The sequence below is a fragment of the Arvicola amphibius genome, chromosome 3 (assembly GCF_903992535.2).
Source record: "Arvicola amphibius chromosome 3, mArvAmp1.2, whole genome shotgun sequence".
NCBI classification, from domain to species: domain Eukaryota; kingdom Metazoa; phylum Chordata; class Mammalia; order Rodentia; family Cricetidae; genus Arvicola; species Arvicola amphibius.
The window spans coordinates 127190036-127206411 of NC_052049.1; the positions used below are offsets into that span (position 1 = coordinate 127190036).

The 16376-nt window shown below is 44.2% G+C and overlaps 1 protein-coding gene across 4 annotated transcripts in view; it reads right to left on the minus strand.

Moving 5' to 3' along the window:
- Positions 1-7227: 7227 nt before the first annotated feature.
- Positions 7228-16376, minus strand: part of Neo1 (neogenin 1) — a 175484-nt gene continuing 166335 nt past the window's right edge. For all 4 annotated transcript variants that reach the window (XM_038322982.1, XM_038322980.1, XM_038322981.1 and 1 more), the window contains 3 exons: positions 13004-13267; positions 10519-10655; positions 7228-9757 (listed from right to left, as the gene is read on the minus strand). In XM_038322982.1, the coding sequence (XP_038178910.1) occupies positions 9674-9757; positions 10519-10655; positions 13004-13267 (485 nt within the window). In that variant the 3' untranslated portion in view covers positions 7228-9673. The remainder of the gene's footprint in view (positions 9758-10518; positions 10656-13003; positions 13268-16376) is intronic.

Sequence of the window (16376 nt, forward strand, 5' to 3'; positions counted from 1 at the left end):
GAAAAACCAAATAGGAAAATGCCAGATGTAACTCCTACCCTATCAGCCCTACCAGCAAGTGCATTACATGTGAATAGACTAAACAATCAAATTAAGAGCAAAAGACTTGCAGAACAGATTAGCGCCCATGATCCAGCTGTCTATGTCTACAAGAGATGGGTGTTATCTTCAAATGTATCACCAGGTTGAAAATAGAAAAATGTGAAAGATATACCAGGTATAAACAACAGTCAAAAGAAGACCAGAGTGTTATTCTAATACCAAAACAGACTTTAAAACAGAATTATTGCTAAAGCCAAGGGCATTTTATAAAGAAAAAAGGGTTAATCAATAAAAAAATGTAACATTTATAAAAATACATAACCCTCAAATGCATGAAGTGAACCTGAAAGAAGTAGACAAGTCCACAGTAACTGCCAACTAGTGCTCCCTTTCAGTACTGGACGGAGCAGATAAACTGAAGAGCTGCATGACGGTGGAAGGCTTAAAGCCATATATGGAGGTGCACACCTGTATCCCAGTAACGGGGGACGAAGGCAGGAGGATCAGAAGTTTAAGGACAGCCTGAACTAATAGGAGAGCCTGTCGTAAGAAACCAAACAGTAAGTAGATGACCTAGACAACTTAGACCAACACTTACTCCAACAGCATGCTGACGTGCATACAGAACCTTCTCCAAGACAGACCATGTGTTAGACTACAGGTTTTAATAAATTAAGAGATGAAATCATATAAAGTATATTCTCTGGTCACAAGGGACTATCTCTCTCTCTCTCTCTCTCTCTCTCACACACACACACACACACACACACACACACACATACAAGGCAGACACCTTGCTACACACGGGATTCAGAAACAACGGTAAGAGAGAAAGGTCTCACTCTCTCTTCCTTCATTAGACTTAGCCCTTACTCTCTTTAGAAAAAAATCACTTAAAAACATTTCTGTTGTAATTTATCCAGTTGCCTGATTTTTTTTTTTGTTGTTGTTGTTTTCTTTTCAGATCTGGTTCAAACAGTCCTGAAAGAAGCTGTTCCTTCTTGAGTGGGTTTAGATCATTCTGCTGAGCTGCTTCATGACCCCTAAACCTCCGGTCAGGGCTGGAGAAGCCGTTCTTTGCCAGGCCATTGCTTGGGTCTCAGCATTTTTCCATGCTGGGTGGCAATTTCTGCTGTGAAGTACCCGTGCCCTCCTCTGGGCTGGGAACAACTCAGCAGCAGACTAACTCACGTGGCATCCTCCGCTGCACTGTATCTGTAGGCCGCAGGAGTATCTGCAAACAGTGTATAATTCCTAGAGTTTGGGGTGAAAAAAACCTGTTCTGACTGGCCCAAAATATTCCTTTCTTCCTATCACATTCCCACTCCATGTTCTCCTTGGCTCCAGCTCCAGCTAGCTTTCCTTCTGTGCTAGTCTAGAATGCTCAAAAGCAGTTTCTTCTGCCTACCCTCTCCCAGGTAACTTTGTCTATGGAGCCTGTGCTGCCATTTTGACATCAAGAATTCCAGCTCTCCTGTCCTCTTTCAGGAAGCTATACATTACCAAGAAATCTCAGCAAAACCCTTGTGTGTCTGTGTGCACAGTTGTGAGGACAGAGCACGGAGAGTGGAGAAATTCGGGCGTCCGGTCTCACCTTCCACCTGTTAGACAGGGTCTCTTTTCTTTTATGGATTTTTATTGAATTCTACATTTTTCTCTGCTTCCCTCCCTATCTCTCCCCTCCCCTTAAACCCTCTCCCATGGTTCCCATGCTCCCAATTTACTCAGGAGATCTTGTCTTTTTCTACATCCCATGTAGATTAGATCCACGTATATCTCTCTTAGGGTCCTCTTTGTTGTCTAGGTTCTCTGGGATTGTGATTTGTAGGCTGGTTTTTCTTTGCTTTATGTTTAAAAACCCTCTTATGAGTGAGTACATATGATAATTGTCTTTCTGGGTCTGGGTTACCTCACTCAATATGATTTTTTCTAGCTCCATCCATTTGCCTGCAAATTTCAAGACGTTGTTATTTTTTTCTGCTGCGTAGTACTCCATTTTGTAAATGTATCACATTTTCCTTATCCATTCTTTGGTCAAGGGGCATTTAGGTTGTTTCCAGGTTCTGGCTATGACAAACAATGCTGCTATGAACATAGTTGAGCACATGTCCTTGTGGCACGATAGAGCATCCTTTGGTTATATACCTAAAAGTGGTATTGCTAGGTCTTGAGGAAGGTTGTTTCCTAATTTTCTGAGAAATTGTCATACTGATATCCAAGGGCCTGAACCAGCTTGCACTCCCACCAGCAATGCAGGAGTATTCCCTTTACCCCAAAACCTCTCCAGCATAAGTTGTTATCAGTGTTTTTGATCTTGGCCATTCTTACAGGTGTAAGATGGAATCTCAGAGTTGTTTTGATTTGCATTTCTCTGATGACTAAGGATGTTGAGCATTTCCTAAAGTGTCTTTCAGCCATTTTAGATTCCTCTGTTGAAAGTTCTCTGCTTAGGTCTGTACCCCATTTTTTATTGGATTATTTGTTCTTTTGATGACCAATTTCTTGAGTTCTTTGTATATTTTGGAGATCAGACCTCTGTCTGATGTGGGGTTGGTGAAGATCTTTTCCCATTCTGTAGGCTGTCATTTTGTCTTGTTGACCATGTCCTTTGCTTTACAGAGCTTTTCAGTTTCAGGAGGTCCCATTTATTAATTGTTTCTCTCAGTGCCTGTGCTACTGGTGTTCTATTTAGGAAGTGGTTCCCTGTGCCAATGCCTTCAAGTGTACTTCCCACTTTCTCTTCTGTGAAGTTCAATGTGGCTGGCTTTATGTTGAGGTGTTTGATCCATTTGGACTCGAGTTTTGTGCATGGTGATAGATATGGGTCTATTTTCATTCTTCTACATGTTGATATCCAGTTATGCCAGCACCATTTGTTAAATATGCTTTCTTTTTTTCCACTTGATTTTTTTTTTTTTTGCTTCTTTGTCAAAAATCAGGTGTTTGAAGGTGTGTGGATTAATATCTGGGTCTTTGATTCGGTTCCATTGGTCCTCCTTAGACAGGGTCTCTTTGTTGTTTGCTGCAGTGTATGTCAGACTAGCTACACTATGAGTTTTTGAGGAACCCCATCTCTATCTCACTGAAGTACTACAATTATAAGCATGTGCTACCTGCCTAGCTTTATGTGGGTTCTGAGGATTTGAACTTGGGTACTTTACTTAATGAGCCATCTCCCCAACCTTAGGACTTGTTTTTGAGATCATGAAAGGTACCCACTTTATCCTTAACTTACTAGGTTACTAGGTTGACCCCCAGCCTGCAACATCTGATCTGCCATATGGATCCAGTCTTGTGTCCTTGAGTATTCCAGAAACACTCTGTGAGTGGGTAAAACCAGCTTACTCTCTCTAACCAGATCTGTGCACCCACCTCAGCCTTCTGCACTGGCCTGCTGGAGTTCCAGCATTGACCCCAGTGTCAGGAGTCTGAGCATAGGTCTGACAGCGGATGCCTAGGAGCTGCCCTCTTTCAGGCGTCCATGTAAAGTGCAGTACCTACCTGCCTGTCTTCCGTTTTTTAGGTTCTCCGATAGATACCTCAGACTCAGCCCAGGCATGCTTCTTCTGCAAAGCCTTCCTAAGGATGTACACCCTTTCAGTAAGAGCTTGAGCTGTGACAAGTTCCCTCAGCACTGGGTCACAATGCATTAGCTCTCTGACTCCAGGTCTTACCATTCTCATAGGGGAAACTATTTAGTAAAAACCTACAGTGCATTAGGCACCAAGGTCGAGAATCCAAACACATAGTCAGTCCTTGAGGAGGGCATTATGTATTGGAAGAAACAAAACAAAAACAGAAACAAAAAAGAATGGTTAGGGGACTGGTTAAAGACGAACACACAGCTACCGTCAGGGAGCCAGTAGTGAGGTGAAGAGAGGAAGAAGAAACAGCGCAGAGGCCACACAGGTTTATTACGCAGAGGCAGTCTGCTCTGTGGCCAGGCCACATAGGAGAAGGGATGGGAAGAGGCCAGGTGGGTCACACTGAGCTGTTCTGCAGGCCACTGCATGATGTTGAGCAAGGGAGACAGAACTTAAGGTTAGAAAAGATATTGACCTGCTGTTAAGGGTCATCACCAGATTGCTTAACAGACAAGGAAGTGGCACTCTGGGGGACATTTGGGAGGTAGGGCTGACAACTGGCTGAGCAATGAGCTGCTGTGTGGTGTGGAGAGAGTCGTTCCCACATTCCCATCGACAAAAGGGTAGAGGTGTTTAGAGAGTGCCCGCACCTGGCGACCATGTGACAGGAGCTCTGCTCCAGGATCCCGAGGATCTGCCGTAGTCCAGGACCTTTTAGGACTTGGACATTGCTGGCCAGGGTCTAACTGTTCTGACCACAGCTCTTGAGCTACCCCTTGATGCCATGGATTTCTTAGCTTCACTCTGAACTGAAGGTCTGGCTTTCAGAGAGCCCATTCTATTTATGGGTCACCCACACCATGCCAGGCTCTTTGATGCTCATCTTCTTGTTGTCTAGAGGCTCTAATCTCAGTTTGGGTGGTGCCTTGTGCCCAGAGCAACTGTCACTTAAGACTCGGGAGTTCCAAGGCAACTACTTCATACAAGGTCAAATAGCATTGGGACACACCACAGATTCTCTCCCACTTTACGAAGCTCTTCCAGATGCCTCAAGCCATTTTTTTCTTGATTGCCCCTTAGGAGCACCATCCCCAGTCTTCTTAAAGGTATAGTTTTCTTGGCCCACCCTACCCATAATTAAGGAAATTTCAAGTTACTCTTTCTCTGAAATGTAGAAACTATTCAGCTCTAGATCTTTCATTTCCCAAATGAAAGTTGGGTAAAGGACATATTAACATGAACATTAGCCACTGGGCTTAAGTGTAGTGATACTTTTTTTTTTTAAAGATTTATGTGCATTGGTATTTTGCCTGCATGTATATCTGTATGAGGGTGTCAGGTACCCTGGAACTGGAGTTACAGAGAGTTGCGAGCCTTCATGTGGGTGCTGGGGAATTGAACCCGAGTCCTCCAGAACAGCCAGTGCTTTTAACTGTTGAGCTACCTCAATAGCATTTTATTCCACTATTACATAGCATGGAGAGTTTAAAGTATTATTTTATGCCCTTGTTGATTTTAACTGTCAACTTGACATGGCATCGAGTCATCTGAGATGAAGGTTTCCATGGAGGAGGAATTGTCTAGATCAGATTGGCCAGTGGGCAAGTCTATGGGGTACTGTCATATTGCTATAGGAATGCCCAGCTAACTGCAGGTTGGCACTATTCCTAAGCAGGTGGTCCTCAACTGTCAAACTAGCTGAGAATAATCTGGCCTGGGAGCCAGTCAGCGATCAGCATCTTTCATGCTTCTTTACTTCCCTGCAGGTGAAGCAAGTTCCTTGCTTGAAGATAATGCTGTGGAATAGCAAGCAGGCCTGCTTAGACTTCTCTTGTGATGGGCTGGGACTAGGAATTTTAAGCTCAACAAACCCTTTCCTCCCCTAAGTTGCTTTTGGTCAGTGTTTTTATTATAGCAGCAGAATGAAGCTAGAACATTTTCCTTCAGTTAATATCTCATACTTCTTCCCCCACTACCCCAGAATGTCTTTTCACTGTTTTCTAGAAATTCAAGGTTACAAGTATGGCACTTGTTGGGATCTTTTGTGTAGTCAGGGGTGGCTCCTCTTGGCTTCCTGCTTGTCTACATGGCCATAACCAACCATTTGGTGGCTTGATACTCTCTAGTCTTTCCAGATGGTACTTCCTATTCCTGGCAGGAAGGTGGCCAAAACTGTGAGAGGATGATTGACGGATCAGGGAAGCCCTTCCTTGTTTCTTTTCCTCTTTTTCTTTTTCCAGAGCCTTGTCCATGCTGTTCAACTTGGAGCCAGTCTTGAGAGCTCAGAACAAAGCTGTGGGACCAGCATTATTTCTTAGGACTCTGCAAGGCAGATAGCTTATCTTTCAAGGGTACTCTAGGGTGTCAAATAGGCAAAGGTGCTCAAGTGGGAGGGACCAGGTACTACAACACTAATGACCAATTAGGGTCCCTGCAAGGTACAGGAGGAGCTATGGGGAGAAGCCTTCCAGCTGGCCCCAGACCTTATCTTTAAGGCTGCTTGTCCACTCATCCAAGAGAAAAGCATCTGCTGTTGTTAGAGGCTGCATCTAGCCCGAGGCAGTCAGAAAGCAGTGAGAAATTCTTGGCTGTATTGAGACCACCTGCCTGCAGAAAGACTCACAGAGCCAGCTCTGGAAAATGTGCCAAGAGTGCCATCTAGGGATGCAGAGGGGATAGCTCAGGTATCGATGGGGCTGAAAAGGGATGGCTGTGGAGGAGACAACCAACCATACAGGCAGCTTTCTCATGCTGGTGTAGCAGTGCATCTGGTACTGGGCCAGAGGTGAGGGCAGACAGGCATTCTTGGAGCTCTGGGGGCTCCGACTTTATCCTGAGGCCAACCCAACACCACTAATGGGGATGGTAGGCGCTATCTAGGTTTCCAAGAACAAGATGGCAGCAGAGCAGATAGACACAGGGGTGGGAGGACACCGCTCTGTCACAAGCTAACAGATGGCAGGGGGCACTATTCCAGGCCTGGAATACAAGGAATCTTACACAGGAAATGCAGTCTCTCCAGCAAGGAAAACCAGCTCAGCCGCTGCTGTATAATTCAGGGTGGTTTTGGTGTCATCTGTCATTCTTCAGGCTACCTAGTCCCTCAGAGTAGCAGCAGCGGGAAGGTGACAGGAGCAAGACACATCTTTGGGGCTGGTAGTCAGATACTTCTTGGATCACTTGCTACCCCTCCCCAGGCTGTCATTTCCAACTCCTGTCTTTACAGCAGTTAGAGCCACAGGGAGGTTACTGGAGTCTAGGAACAGGAGCCCCCAAAGCAGTTAGAGCCACAGGGAGGTTACTGGAGGCTAGGAACAGGAGCCCCCAAAGCAGTTAGAGCCACAGGGAGGTTACTGGAGGCTAGGAACAGGAGCCCCCAAAGCAGTTAGAGCCACAGGGAGGTTACTGGAGTCTAGGAACAGGGGCCCCGAAAGCAGTTAGAGCCACAGGGAGGTTACTGGAGGCTAGGAACAGGAGCCCCCAAAGCAGTTAGAGCCACAGGGCTTCCACAGTAGGTAGAACCACAGGGAGGTAACTGGAGGTTAGGAACAGGGGCCCCCAAAGTCGTTTTAAGGGAAAGAACTTTTTGACCAGACCACAGTTTGATTGGATTAAAAAAGTGTATTGGATTTCCAATACTAAATAAAAACATGAAATTGTTTTTAAAAAGCCATAGAGTTTTTACAGCATCAACTACAGAAAAGGCCAAACAAGTGTGTACAGAACCCAGTCCCAGCAGTCCTCCGGGCCCCTTGAGCAGACAGCAAGGCAACAGACACCTTTGTTCCACACCCTCCCAAAGGAAGCTGCTGAGCTACAGCTCAACTAGGACAAGACACACAATGGTTTAGTTTCCAGAATCACAGGAAAATATAAGACATGTATGAAATTATGAAATGGTGTAATACAGAATAGCTTTGCATTTTCTGAAGTTAAAAAAATCCCCCAACTTTTAAGTTACTTTTTTAAAAAATATGTCCCTCCCCCACCACCCCATTGCAATTCTGTGGCAGTATCCAGGTACCAAGGCCCTGAGGTAACAGAAGTGTTGGGGTTCATGGGAAGGAATGCCCTAAACATCTAAAGTGTTCTGTGGGCAAAGGCTAGACAGTTTCTGAGGAATCCAGCCTCCAGGTGGCCAGAATGCTGACTGCTTTCTGTAGGACAGCCAAAGCACACTGGTTGTCCCAGAACCCTTCCTGGTGCCATCCTGTGACCAGCTAGAAAAGCAGCAGGAGTTAGATATCCACCCCACCCACCCCCAAATCATACAAAGAGTTCACCTTGTTAAAAAGTAAAAAGGGTAAAATAACCCACGTTCAAGGGTTTGTAGGCTAGGGAACCCACCGGTGGTCTGAATAATAATCTCACTGGCTATAAAGCCCAAGCCCAACTTACTTTCTATACCATCTTCCAGGATTTGTTGGGGAAGAAGACGCCTGAGGGTTAGTCTTATACTTTTCATTATATATTAACATTAAAAAACAAAGACAAACACACACCTCAGCTTTTTACCTCTTTAAAGAAAAAGACAAGAATTCTGCAAAGGCAAAGGCTTCTGTGTGTGGCTACGTCCTCAGCACATCTGGAATCTCCCACTGCCTCATTCTAACTGGGGTTTGGCTGAGCTGCTGGGATAGGGGAGGTGACTGCTTCCACTGACCCTCTCTCCACTATCTCTGTCCTCTGCTCCTTGCAGAATCACATTCAGAGACATGTGAGGAAGCCTCATGGGCACCACACCATCCTGCCCCATCCCGGTTGATGCTTTTCAGGAGAGCCTCTGCAATGCAGAAACAAGAGCTTCCTGGCTGAGGACTCCTGAGAAGCAGGAGTCCTATTTGGAATAGAAACCCAAGCTCCTTCCTTAACTTCCAACCTTCCAAGCAGAACCAATGATAGCAGCACAAAGGGGTTTCCACCCTGTGCTTTCTGATTTCTCAGAGCAGTCAGGCTCTGGTTCTACTTGTCATCACTCAAGTAACTAAAAACATCACTGGGGTCCTCAGTGTGGACATTCCAAAAGGACATGACCAAGACACCAGGGCAGCTAAATCATCAAAACCACCCACCGTACAAGAATTTATAACCAGATTCAAACAAAACTCCAGTTGCTATGTAGTGACACGAAGATGGACATGCCAGAAAGGACACTAAAGATGCTGCTTCCATTCTCTGCAGGCTTCTGAACAATGTACAACGACAGAAACATTCACAGGACCTAAGCAGCCCCTCCATTCCCTAGTCCCAATCCCCAACCCCACCCCAATACTGAATCTGCACAGAAAGCAACAAACAAGTCTTTTCAATGTTACATTTCATTCAAATAGATCTGTAATCTCACAGTGATGATAGGAGAAAGTCAGGCCTTTAATAATTACAATAAAAAAATAATAAAAAAGCTTACAAACAGCAATGCAACGTCCCCCCACCCCAAAGTGATGGATTAACAGCTGGCAGAGGATGCAACGTCTCAGAATTAAAAAAATAAAAACAAAACCCCAAACAAGCCAACCCCCATCAATGGTGTCAAACAACTGCACTGTCAATGACTTTCCATAAGTAACTGGAACCAGCAATCAAGCGTCAACTGCTTGCGGAGAACATCACAGACTTCCTTGGCTTTTGATAGTGTTTTCTTTAAGATAAAATAAAATAGGACACAAAATTGTACATATAAATGCCAATGTCTACACTCCATAAACGTGATGCAGTTGCAGCACGAAGACACAGCCAGTGACCACAAAGTGAAAGGCAGGTTGCACTTCTTCTTGCCTCTTCCCCGGACACAAAATTTTGGCCCATGGTGCCCAGTCCTGCAGACTATCAGCAGGCAAAGGGAAGCTGCCTCAACAAAAGCGTCATCCAGGCTGACCAGGAGAAGGCAGGTGGCTGTGCCTGGAGCCAGCCCCATGTGGAGGCACTGGCTGGTCTGCTGGCTCCTGCTCTCAAGTGCTGTCCTCTCGTACTCTGTACAAATTCCTTGTTTTCAAGGTTAAGTTCCAACTTCTAGACTCAGGCTTGGAGTCATGTCCAGGTGAAGGTCATCAAGCTGTTGTGATGGCATTTAGGTCCTTCATTAGTCCTTCCAGGTGGGCCATCTCTTTGGTCAGCTCATCTGGTTCATAGCTCTACAGAAGGGAGAACACCATTACTGGGAGTGACCTGAAGAGCTGTCCAGAAAGGAAAGCCCAGAGTACTAAGTGGACTGGCCAAAACTGCCCTGGAAAGCTGGCCTACTGAAATCAGGATATCTCAACAAAGTCAGAAGCAGCAGGATATACTCAAGGCCATTAAGAAAGATAGCATTTCTTGACAATTCACAATGCCTTTCTCCCTACATACACACACCCCTCAGCCCACAAGACCTCACAAAGCAGAGGCCCTATTGCTTTTCTCTTCTAGATTTCTACCAGACCAATACAGTCTGTGTGCCCTGGCATCTCTGGGCTTAAGCATTCTCTTTAGAGAACCCCATATCTAGAAATGCAGATGTGTTTACTGGGATTTGAAAACAGTCTTAAGTACTTCCTCTTCCAATATCCTCCTCAGTAAAGGCACAGAGTGGAGCTCAGGGGTGAAGGAACATGTGTGGTTCACAATGAGAAGGGACCAAGCAGAGGGGACAGACCTGAAAGACGTGCATGACTACCTGTGATGGAATGATAAGATACTTTAAGACCTATCTGAGCAGGTATGAAATCAAACCAAACCCACAGCATATTACCACAGAATGTGGGGATGCCCCAAGGACACCTGCCCAATGGGTGATTAATGCCTTTACAACTATGGGTGGCAAAGACCTGAGCCCACAAAACAGTACAGGCAGTCAAAAGCATGCAAGCCGTCCCCTTGGGTCATCCTGGCTAAGCTGAGGGCCCCATGAACTTACACTCTCAGAGTCTTCCAGCATCCTGGTGGTCTCCTGTACTTCGGGGGCACTGGGAACAACCACTGGCATAGGAGGCCGGCTCCTTCCTAAAGTCCCGATGGAGGCTGTTTTGACTGAGTGAATGTGGTGGTTCAGAGCTGAGAGGTAAAGGGCATTATCAGGTTGTGGCTAAGGTTGCACCCCAGACCTCAGAAGTCCACTAGAGGTCTGAATGTGGTCAATATGAAGGAAGCACACAGGGATCCTGCTCTGAAAAGTTATTGGAGCAAGATGGAAGGAGGGTTCTAGGGTCTCCAAGAGGCCAGAGAAAACCTCCCACTGCCTTTAGAAAACTAATATCCTCACCCAATGGTTCTCAAAGGTTACAGAATGCCTGGGAATCAAAGCCATTCATTATGTCACTTAAAGTAACATTTGCCTTTTTCCTGTTTTGCATTTTTTTATTTTTTTAGGGTACACAGCAACATGGGTTAAACTGTTAGAGCCTTAGAAATGAAGGCAGCAGCCATAAACTGTAAACTCATCCAGGGGCATGTTCTTATATTTAAAAAGCCAGCTTATGCCAGGCGGTGGTGGCGCACGCCTTTAATCCCAGCACTCGGGAGGCAGAGGCAGGCGGATCTCTGAGTTCGAGGCCAGCCTGGTCTACAAGAGCTAGTTCCAGGACAGGCTCTAGAAACTACAGGGAAACCCTGTCTCGAAAAACAAAAAACAAACAAACAAACAAACAAAAAACAAAAAAAGCCAGCTTATTATACTTAATGAAGCAGTAAAAATTTGTTTTATTAAATCTTAACTCTCAACTACATGCCTTTTAGATGCTGTGTGTAACCAAATGTAAATGTTCCTGCTGTATACCATAAATGGCACTGTCTTCAAGAAGGGTACCATGACAGATCAACTGCCAGATGAAGTTCTAGCATGTAATAACAAAACTTTTCATTTAAAGATGACTGGCAAATGGGCCATTCAGATATTTTCTAGAAATGGAAATAAGTGAGCTATGAACTAAGGAAAATGATGAATACCGCCATTGTTAAAATCAAAGTTTTCAGTGTAACATTTTGAAAAACTTGTTTTGTCATCTGACTGTGAAAACTTATATGCAAGGAATATGTGAATATTTGGAGGGTTTTCTTCCAAATGTCCAATGTGTTTTCAGTATTATACATCTGAAGTGCAAGCCAGATCAACACCACCTAGTGGAATGGAGTGTGGAGTTCAAGGCTGATACTGGTTGCGCACTCTAAACCAACCTTTAATATCATATCATATCATATCATATCATATCATAACATCATATCATATCAGAAAATATCCAGACTGGATTTGGTGGCAAGTGTCTGAAATCCTGACACTGAGACAAGAGGACTGAGAATTCTAGACCAGTCTGGGAAAAACAGAAGTTCCTCTTTCCAAGAAAGAATGCCTGTAAGTATCTGAAAGGTGGCAGAAGTACGCTGCTGCTTGCTGACTACTGTCTGTGAGGGCAGATCTGTTGTGCAATTTCAACCCCTTTAGCCAGTGACTTCTAGGGGTTACAAGCCATAAAGTATGCTCTTGTCTGCATACATGACCACTTAAAAGCTGAGGGGAGGGCTCTCTTATTCTACACTTGCTTGCTTGCTTGCTCAGTGGGGCCAGAAGAAGGAGCAGTTGGATCAGCAGCTGGATCGTGGCAGCATCTAATCTGTTCTGTATCAGTGAGTGTTACTTAAATCCTTGGGACCCCTTTAACATGTAACACAGATTTTTAACAAATAAAACAACGGATTACAGCAGACTGAATGAATGTAGGAGCAGATATGAGAATCCAGTTGCCTTCCATCAAATCAGTACTAACAATGTTAGAAAAACTCTAAGACAATGACATCGGTTCCCCCAAAATGTGCTATTTATCTCTTAAATGAATTAATTAAATGCTGAAAAATGTTTTAGTTCCTAGTGCTAAATACTGACATGCTCCATATGCAGAAAAGGTTATTTTGTGTTCTCTGTAGCTTTTGAGATGAAGAGGTTTTGAGACTAAAAAATTTGAGAATCACAGACTTACTTGTTACAACAGACCACAATAAGCAATAGCCAGTTTGTGGCTGAGCTATGAAGTATGGCAATGAGCGCTCCCTATCTTGAGACTCTTGGTTTTGAGCCCTGACCTTCTGGCCCTTCTTTAGCCTGTAGCATCTTTTAGAGTAAGGTGATTTCAGGGGCCTAGACAGACCAGCTCTGTTGCTCAAACCTGTGTCACTGGATTTTAACACTAAGGAGTCTACATGGAAAACAGTTAAAAATTCAGCTCCTCTCACCAAAACCTTATGCTCATACATATTCCCCAAAGGGAGGCAATGACATACAGCTTCTCTAAGTTGCTAGGAAAACCTGGAGGGTATTTGCTTTTCTTTTCTTTAAAAAAGGGGTGTGGGGAGAGACTTCTATCCTAAACCCGAGCCAGAGGGTCTCCAGCAGTGCTGCTCTCCTCACTCACCTTGCTGGGACAGTAGTGGTGTGCTTGGCAATGCAGGATCATAGATAGGAGGTCCTGGGGGTGGGATTGCTGGCACAGCAAAGCTTTTTAATGGATGGGAAGGGCGAACGTGGGCTGTGGGAAGGCTCTGGCCTGAGTCTTCCTCTTGGGAGCTGGCCAAGTAAGAGGAGCTGGTAGCACCTTCAGGATCCTGGTGATCAGTGCAGCATGTTTGAGATGAGGAGGCTGGCATGGTGTCCGTGCTGGGGGTATTTCGAACAGATTCTATAGCAAGAAAGCATAAACATTAGTATTTCTTTACTATTAAACACACATTTTTGGCACTTCCAAGGGATTCCCTAAACCTGTTCAATAAGCACTTGAAGAAATCAGTGCTAGTTCAAAGACACATGGATCAGGACTACTGCCAAGGCTAAGAATCGATGGCCTAATCTAAGAATTCTAAAACAATCTTGTTTCAACCAGCTGTTTCAATTTTTTCACTTAGATACTTATGTAGTTCTAAGTTTGTAGATGTAAAGGACTTATTATGGAGTTCATATGAAGGCTCCTAAGACTAGTGTAGAAAAATTTTCAAATTTAATTCACTGATTGACAGTCTTAGAAACTAGCCTTTCACAGACAACCATGTCTAGTAATAAAGGCTGGGTCATACCTGGTAGGAATTAACTTTGCCAACAAGGGTTTGGTGGTATCTGCAGATGAGGCCAGTGCTCAGACACTGCACAGTCATCATCATCACCAATTGAATGGTTTTGGCACACAACAATAAAGCTTCACAGTAGCCTAGAGGTCTACATACAGCAGGAGATTATTTCAAATGAATGCCATGTTTATCCAAAGGGAAAAGGAAGGGTCAGCCTGGAGAAGGGAAGACTCAGGAAGACCAAGGCAATAACCTCAGAGGTACAAAGAGGGAGAAGTGTCCTGAGCAGCACAGTGGGGCAGGAAGAACACCAGCTCTGGAGCCAGCCAGTCCTATACTCTACTCTGGAATACTAGATGAGTGAATATGGCAAAGTCACTGAATTGCTGAGTCTTAGTTTCAGCTATAAAACATGGAGACAAACACATAATTCATTGAGTATTAAATGAGATGTATAAAAAGATCGGAAACATAGTGCCTTCCGAGAGGATCTTTTTGTGGAACACTGAGCATTTATTCTATGCTAAGCATTTTATATTTATTCCTCAGAGTAACTTGGGAGGTACTGGGAGGGTAAGTAAGCAGGTTACCTTACCCATAGTAAGGCCCAACAGAGTAGAGCTTGAGTCCCTGTTCTGACTCTCAGGCTACCTACTTCTTGTCTTTCTATACCATAGTCACTTGTCTCTCTCTGCAAAGCAGAAACAGCAATGCCAGGGACTGAGGAAGATTTTCATATAAAGTGAACAGGGCAGACCACGATCACATCCAGAAGAGAGGCAAGGAGACCAGTCTGGGCAACAGGCTGCAACAGATAGTCTAAAGTTTTTTTTTTTTCTGATTTTTATGAGTTCTCAGTCTTAAAAACAACACAGAAGCCATCTGCAGCAATCTAACATACTCCCTTGCCTTTGTGAAAAAGCAGTCTGTTCCCTTGGGCTCTCAGGAGACAGGACAGACCATCTCTTTAACGTAGATGAGAATGGACACTCATGTGCTGTCTCCCACCGCTACTCCAAGTGGGCTAGAACAATCTTGCCAGGTTATACACTTCTCATCCTCTAAAGGCTATGCTGAGGAGGCCACTTCTCAGCTTGTTCAAGTCAGCCATCATTGTGGCTGGGGAGCTACTGGTCACCATCTGTGATCCAGGCACAGGTAGAAGCTGGTTAGGAAGGAAAATAAGAGGCTGTGAGAGAGAAATGGGTCTAAGTTCTGACCATAACACGAGGTAACAGAAAATATGATAGGTCAGCTGTGTACAGAAGCCTAACTGCCTCAATTATCTTTAACAAAGAGATGGCAGGAAAATGAGAAAGGAAAGCTCAGTTGCTTACATGAGTCACAGCCCTAGCTACTGCCACAGACTGGGGTTGCCTCCAGAGCAGGGCACCAGCACACTGCATTCTCTAAGGAGGATGCTCTCTGATACAGTATCATTTGGACCTACTAAGACACTAAGTTCTAACTAAAATACTAGGCTCTGTAAAATTTCTGCTTTGGTGAAGGGTCCTTACTTTCCAGAGTTGTTTAAAAACACACGAAGTTCACAACTGTCAAACAGAAAGTGCTCTCCCCACGGTAAGTAGTAGCAAATGTCCCTAGAGCAGGAACTACTTGGCAGGGCTCCAGTTCTGTACAAGTTTCAAACTCAAGGCTATGAAAATAACAGTCTAAGCTCTACTGACATAAAGTCTTGGGGAAATACAAAACAGAACTTGGATCACTTCTAGAAACTGGGTCTATTTTTTTATTTTTCTCCCTATTTTCCCAGAGCACTTTCTGTCCCAGCATATATAGAAGAGAACTTCACCAACAAGAGTAGAATACTTGGATGAGTTTGGTGGGAACTTCCAGTCTTCTAACTCCCAAGCCACTTCCAGTTCAGAACAAAGGAGAAGAGGGATCATCAGGCCAGGAGAGCTAGCCATACACTCATGTAGTTCCTTATGTGAGGATTGTGTGGGCCAGATTCCTTAGCCTTCAAAATGGTAAGTGTGACTGGGCACATAAAACTGTCTTCCTCAGAGCAGGGTTGGATTGAAAAGTTGACTCTGGCACTTATTGTTCTATGACATTGTGTCTACAAGACAGACTTTGGTTCCCATGCAGCTGGCTGGAATAATTATATATTCCTAATGTAGATCTGAAACCTACATTTGGAAGGAGATAGTAGGCAGGCCAAATTTAGGAATGGGTTCAAGCAGCACCATCCAAACCAGAAACAACACTGGTAGAGTGCAGCACCGAGAGCTACTAGACAGTCCTGCAGACAGCCCTGAAAGCTCTGACCTTCATTGGTATTCTGGGCGTATTAATGACTGATCAAAATTTGAGGTCAGGGAGATGTAAGCAGTGGTGACTCAAACTTCTAAATATTAAGTTTTGAGGCTCTTTAAAAAATGGAGCTCACTAGAATTTTCCTCATTTCTCAGAACTTCCAACATTTGTTTTTGTTTTTTTTTAACCAGTAATAATGGTTAACAGGCAAATTTCAAATTATGAAAAATTGTAGTTGGTATATGTTTAAGATGTTACTAGGATTTGTAGCTTAAAACTAGAAGATCGAAACAGTCCATTCTTTTTGCTGTCTCCTCATTTTCATTCTTTCTTCCTTAAAACTGTCTGATGAAGCTCTGTCTTAAGATTTCCAAACGAGGACATGTTTGTCTGGCAAAGCATTTAAGACACACAGAAGACTGTTATTCCAGTTTCCTATATTTTGAA